Source organism: Tupaia chinensis, unplaced genomic scaffold (assembly GCF_000334495.1).
Source record: "Tupaia chinensis unplaced genomic scaffold, TupChi_1.0 Scaffold000542_1, whole genome shotgun sequence".
Lineage (NCBI taxonomy): Eukaryota > Metazoa > Chordata > Mammalia > Scandentia > Tupaiidae > Tupaia > Tupaia belangeri.
The window spans coordinates 3,635,074-3,641,745 of NW_006160055.1; the positions used below are offsets into that span (position 1 = coordinate 3,635,074).

Genomic DNA, 6,672 nt, shown 5'->3' on the forward strand with positions numbered 1-6,672 from the left:
AAAGAAAATAAATTAAGTAAAAAAAAAAAGTTTCAGAAAAAAAGATATATCTATTTGATGACTACAGTAAAATATATAGCCCCAGCTAGGTGCTACTTTATAGGATGTCTAAAGTTAGACTTGTGTTCATGGAAATGTATACATCAGCTGTGTTTGCCGTGAAAATATTTAGATTAATTAAGATCTTTAGTAATTCAATAAAATGTGGGGGAAAAACAGTATAGAAAGCAAACATAGATACCAGAGACAGTGTGGGGGGAGAGTGGGAGATGGCAGACGGTAAGAGATAGGGAATCAAGGATGGGGGGAAAAAAGCAAAACATACAGGAAATAAGAAATGGAAAATTATTTGTTGACAATAACATGTATGTTGACGTGCTTGATTGAGACAATATACAGTGTACTCTGGATGGAAAATCTCATTTTGTATGCTGTAATGATGTACAGTGAGTGAATGTAAATTAAAAAATACATATAAAAAGACAGTTGAATTCTTTATGTAAAAATTCTATATAAATTTAACTGTGTACAAATTATGCCTCAATAAACCTGATCAGGTTAAGTCCTAGCCTGGCCGTCTTTCTAGTCAGTAGATTCCGAATAAGACAACATAAACATAATGTCAAAGTACCCTGCAAGCCGCAGACAGGCTGCAGGGTGGTAACAGCGTGCTTTTCTTCAACACTGGAATTTACTACCAAGGAAGGGAAGTGAAAATGAACAAACCGGCTTTGTAGCTACTATTAGAGTCCCACCAATCCCAAATGTGCCAACTCATTCTAGGCAAGAAATGATATGACTAATTTTAGTACTTGGTTCCAAAGATACTTTGTGACTGTCATTAGCTTTAACACTCTACCGAGGTGGTGAGTAAACTGACAAGCCTGGAAGAGAAAAACCTGGCAGATTTTCCCCTCCAAGCTGTCTGTACCTGAGGCAGATGGATTTTTGAATATCATATTTCTGTAAAACAACAGTGCCCCTGAGGTGAGTTTGCCAGCCTGGTTACCTGCCCGTTCTTGGCATAGCACACAGAGTTCGACTGTGTATATTTGACAGCGATGGTAGCTACAATGAGGTCTCTGAGGGCGGCCTCCGGCAGCTGAAACACACACACAACAGAAAATCTCAAGAGGTTTTAAATTCACGTAAGCTTCCTATATGCCACTTAACATAAAACATCTACAATATAGTTATGGCTCTTACATGACAGGGTGAAATGAAGTATTCACTCTACACACTACGAGTTTACTAAAAGGATCAAATATTTAACATATCTGTAGTGGAACCTAACACAAGGCCTTATCACAAGGCCAGAGACTCAACTAATGCCACTGTGCGGCAACTACGGATTAAACTCATGTCTATCACACTGATATGAAATATCATACCCGCTCCAAATGACATGCAGGGGAGGGCTTAAAAAAGTTTATAAAAACTCTGTATTAGGAGAAAAACTATGTATGGATGTCAAACACTTTTTGCATCAAAATAATCTTTAATTTCATTTCCTCATGAATTTGATGAAGTTTCCTCATATAATCTTTCCTATCCAGAGTATCTTTAAATATCTGGAGAAATGCTAAAACTTGCGTTCAGAAACAATGCTGAAAATTATTTTCATAGACTTTACCAACCATTGTGATGGATATGCACAGTCAAGGCTGCTCAGAGAAAAATCATATTAGGATCATTTTCTCCTTTGTGTAGAATATTCTAAATAGAAATTATGAAAAAATTATATTGTTGGGGGCCGGCAGGCAAAGTGGTGGTTAAGGGGTCTGGACTCCCACATGGCTGATCGCAGTTCACGTCCTGGACCTGGCAACTTGCTCTCTCTCCCTCTCTCTCTCTCTCTCTCTCTCTCTGTCCCTCTCTGGTCAAATTAAAATAAATGAGTAAAGTTAAATAAAAATCATTCTTTAAAAAATTATATTTTGAACAGTCAAAATAGACAAGAGTCAAAAATATCACATCTTTAATATACAGAGTAAATAAAAATGAAAAAGAAAGACAATGATCCATGTTGATACGCTAACGGGAAGAAGGATATTAGCTGCAGCTAGCTGATAAATTGACTGAAAAACTGAGAAATCTGATCTAATCAAGATGAAATAACTTTAGGGCTGGCTGCATAGCATACTGCTTAAGGAAGCTGGATTCCACATGGCTGACTGCAGTTCAAATCCTGGCTCTGGCAGCTTGAAAAACATGGAGGTCAAGGCAGCTGGATTTGTAGTTAAGGTGACTGAATTTCACGTGGCTCACATTGATCAGAGTCCAGAACCCAGTAGCTTAAAAAACATGCCACATATGTGTGTTAGTTATGCCCAAAACCCCAAAAGGAGGAACGGAGGAAAAAGGATTAGTGTGATCATTCTCTATGTGGGAGGTGCTTTCTCATTCTCTCTCTGTCTCTGATAAGTACACACAATTAAAAAAAAAAAAGTGCTTTTCAAGCTGCTGGGTCCAGGACTCGAACTATGCAGTTGACCGTATGAGATAAAGCTGCCTTAACCACCATGCCACTGGCTGTCCCTCCCAATAAAGATTTTGAAATTTATTTATTTTCGCAAGTCCACTTAAAGCTTCAGGAATCAGACCTGGGACACGCTGCTGTCTCATCTTTCACTTCTGTTACATGAATGACTTAAGAGACCAATACTCTTCCAGAAACAAAGAGAAAAACTGGACACAGAGCTGATATTCCACAAGTTACCAACAGGCAAAGATCTCAGAATTAAAGAAAGCAGGACAAAGTGCGCCTGACATTCTATGCATCCCCTCAGGCATTTCCAAGTTGCACACAATAAACTCAGAGGTAAATCAGCTGAGCGCAGCTTTCAGTAGTCTTACAGCGCCAGGGGATGAAAATGGAGCTCAGAGGACACCTGGGAAGACAGATACCAGAAAGATACTACAGGCTTCAGTAGCTTCGGGGTAAACCATAAACACTGCAGTCTCACAAAGACTGAAGCCCAAATTTATATTCTCTCTACTCTTATCAGAATGAAGATGATCTGCTCCACTTATCTGCCTGTCTGAAGAATACGGTAACTTTTTAGAGGAAAGATTACAACATCCAAACCCAAAAATACAGTATAATTTCTACGGAATGTGCATTGCTTACACACTACTGTAAAGTGGAAAAATCAAAGGCATAAGTTAAATTATAGTAAGGTGGGGACTGTCTGAATCTCTATAGTTTATTCACACCCAATGTCCAGCATTTGGTTAAAAATAGCAGGCATACCAGCAGACAGACCAGAAAACAATGGTGTAATATCTCTGAAAAACGAGGAAAAAGTCCAGCCAACTTTGGATCTGGCAAAGATACCCTCACAAACTAAGGCACAATTACGCTATTTCAGAAAACAGTATCACCTCATCCATCCCCTTATTGTATAACCATGAGTAAATTTTGTAACTATATCTTATGTCCCAACTTTGTAATCTTTACAACAGAGACAGTCACCTTCCACAGTAGAATGTGAGTATTAAAAGAGGAAACATACACAGATCCCAAAAGCACTATTATTGTGCTAGAAATATATTCCTCTAACAAAATAAACAGCACAAATGCACTGTCTACACAAAAAGACTGACTGTAGCACTAAACATGGAAATACTGTAAATATCTACCACGGTACACCTACACATGGATGGCCGAGCGGTCTTGCAGACAAAGATGCGGATTCATATTTACTGATAAAGAAACACAACTGCAGCCTAGTGCATGAAAACAAAGCAAGTAACGGTATAAAAAATTATAAAAGCCATGATCCCATCCACACAAGCTTCTAACACAGTCTTGTAAAAAAAATTTAGGGCCTCAGGCTTACTTGATAAAGATAAGCTAGTTATTTGTATATTAATCAGTTCTAAATCTAGGCCATAATAAAGTACATAACCTTATAAATATTAAAAATAAACATACTGAAATTACTAGCATATAGTTATTTTCAAACTTACATCTTTATTCTTGGTAACAATATTGCTAAATAGTGATTTGTCGATGACGCCATTATTCCTTTTCTGGCTTAAACGAAGACCAAAGAGAGTTCGGACTTCATTTTCATCTGGTTTGTAAGATGGGTCCATCTAAGATACAAATTCTAAAAGTTAGAAATAACATCCATAACCCTATTTTTCATTTAAGTTATATTCAAAACATTTTATTATGAGCGAAGGGATAAGCATTTTTCCAATTTAAACATGTGCAAGATCATTGTAGCACAGGTGTAGGATAACAGCCAGTGACCAATATTTTGTTCTAAAATGCATTGGCTTTATAACCCTATCACATTTTATAGATTTTACAACTTAACACACTAAAAGCAATGATTCCACTGAGTGTGTTTTTTGTTTCGTTTGCTAAAAGTTTATAACGTACAGTCCTGGAAGTCCAGAAGATAGAACAGATTTGCTAATAAACAGACCATGTCACAAAAATAATCTCTAATTCTCCTTTCTAAAAATCTATTACAAAATACCTCATTCTAGGGACCAGCAGTTAGCATAATGGCTATGTTGCTGGACTCCCATGTAGTCGACCGTGGTTCACGTCCTGGACCCCGGTGGCTTAAAACTCACGCCGGGTGCATGTGCATGCATGCTCAAGATCACAAGAGGAGAATGGAGAAGGGATTGCGGCGTGGCCATCCCCCATGGGGGGTGATTTCTCGCTTTCTGTCTCTGTCTGTCTGGCGAGCGCACACGCCCTATAGCAAAAACCTCTCCAAAAAGAGAGAGAGAAAAAAAAACCCTCATTAAAATACTTGAATGAAAAGATACAAGACAGAAAACAGGACTTAAAGTCTATGACTTTGCTATTTAGGATATATATCTGATTTATTGCTATCTTCCTCTCCCAAATTTTGAACTGAGAAGACATTAAGACTTGGGGAATAATATTTACAAGACTACTTACTCTCCCTAGACAGTTTGTAAAACTTGACAGTATTTCTTCATTTTTGCTTTGGATGATCTTAGATCTTTGACTTAAAACCACATGCAAGTACCCATGAATATTATTTCTGCTTAAAAGACATTTTCTTGAATTCTACAATACTCCCTTGCTTATCACATATAGTAAAACTGTGTAAACTGGTATGCCTTCCTATTAACTGACTGCAAAAGAAACTTGTCATTTCTCAGGTAGAGAAAGAAGTTGTTTCATGGTTGTGATTAAGTGTCCACATGCAAATTACCAATGACACTGTCAGGTGCTGAAGAGGTCATGACGATGAATTCAGGTTTTAGAAAACACTTTCCATGATGCTACATAGAACCGCTCAATGACACTGTCAAGTGCTGAAGAGGTCATGACGATTAATTCAGGTTTTAGAAAACACTTTCCAGGGAACCAGCAGTTAGTGTAATGGCTATGTCGCTGGACTCCCACATAGTCGACCGCGGTTCGTGTCCCGGACCCGGTGGCTTAAAACTCCCGCCGGGTGCATGTGCATGCATGCTCAAGATCACAAGAGGAGAATGGAGAAGGGATTGCGGCGTGGCCATCCCCCATGGGGGGTGATTTCTCGCTTTCTGTCTCTGTCTGTCTGGTGAACGCACGTGCCCTACAGTGAAAATCTCTCCCAAAAAAAAAAAAACAAAAACACTTTCCATGATGCTACATAGAACCGCTAAAGACCGTAAGTACTTAAGAGTCTTAGTAACAATCAAATCAATAACTACCACAGAGACTCTTAAGCAAATGAAGAATACAGAGGCAGCTAATAGCATGGTTAAACTTGCTCTCTAGTGGCTTTAAAAAAAAGTATGCATAGGTAGTGAGGTGGTTAAAGCTATGGATTCCCACATGGTCAACCATAGTTCAAGTCCCAGATCCGGGAGGTAAAAAAAAAATGTGTCAGGCGCATGTGCATGCATGCCCAAAATCCCAAGAAGAAAATAAAGAAGAAGTGTGGCCACCGCCTAGGGGAGTGATTTCTCCTTTGCCCTCTGTCTCTAAGCATGTATATTTAAAACAGTATTTCCTTCTTTCCTTGAAAAGAGCTGACACAGAATCTAGGGTGAATGATAGGATTTTATTTGCTAGAGAACACATGCTCAGCAGAGAGAGAGGGACAGGAAAAGACAACTTCCATGGGGAATGGAATGGTCATACTGCAATATTTTCTCCTCCCATCTCTGCCTTCAATTGGGATTTTAAGCACACGTGCACTCATACGTGGCAAGTTTCTCTCTCTTTTTTTTTTTTTTAAAAAAAAAGAATTAATGGGACTGGCAGATAGTATGGTGGTTAAGGCACTGAACTCCCACATGGATGACTCTGGTTCAAATCTCAGACCTGGTAGCTAGATGTGGCAAGTTTTTCTCTTTTTTTTTTTTTTTAAAAAAAAAGAATTAATGGGACTGGCAGATAGTATGGTGGTTAAGGCACTGAACTCCCACATGGATGACTCTGGTTCAAATCTCAGACCTGGTAGCTAGATCTCTTACTTTCTCCCCCACCCTCTGTCTCTTCTCCATTCAAATTAAATAAACAAATAAATAAAACTGAATAAATAATTCTAAAACAAAAAAAAATTATTTTATTTAATTTTTAAAAGGAATTATTTTATTTTTATTTACTGTCATTATTTTATTATTTTTTTATTTTTTATTTTTTTTGGAGAGATTTTCACTGTAGGGCGCGTGGGCTCGCCA

The 6,672-nt window shown here is 38.1% G+C and overlaps 1 protein-coding gene across 2 annotated transcripts in view; it reads right to left on the reverse strand.

Annotated features, from left to right (window-relative positions):
* The window catches only part of ATIC (5-aminoimidazole-4-carboxamide ribonucleotide formyltransferase/IMP cyclohydrolase), a 32,592-nt gene that overhangs the window by 4,573 nt on the left and 21,347 nt on the right, over positions 1-6,672 (reverse strand). For both annotated transcript variants that reach the window (XM_006157459.3, XM_006157458.3), the window contains exons 12-13: positions 3,973-4,101; positions 1,010-1,102 (exon numbers count right to left, since the gene is read on the reverse strand). In XM_006157459.3, coding sequence (XP_006157521.1) covers positions 1,010-1,102; positions 3,973-4,101 — 222 coding nt within the window. The remainder of the gene's footprint in view (positions 1-1,009; positions 1,103-3,972; positions 4,102-6,672) is intronic.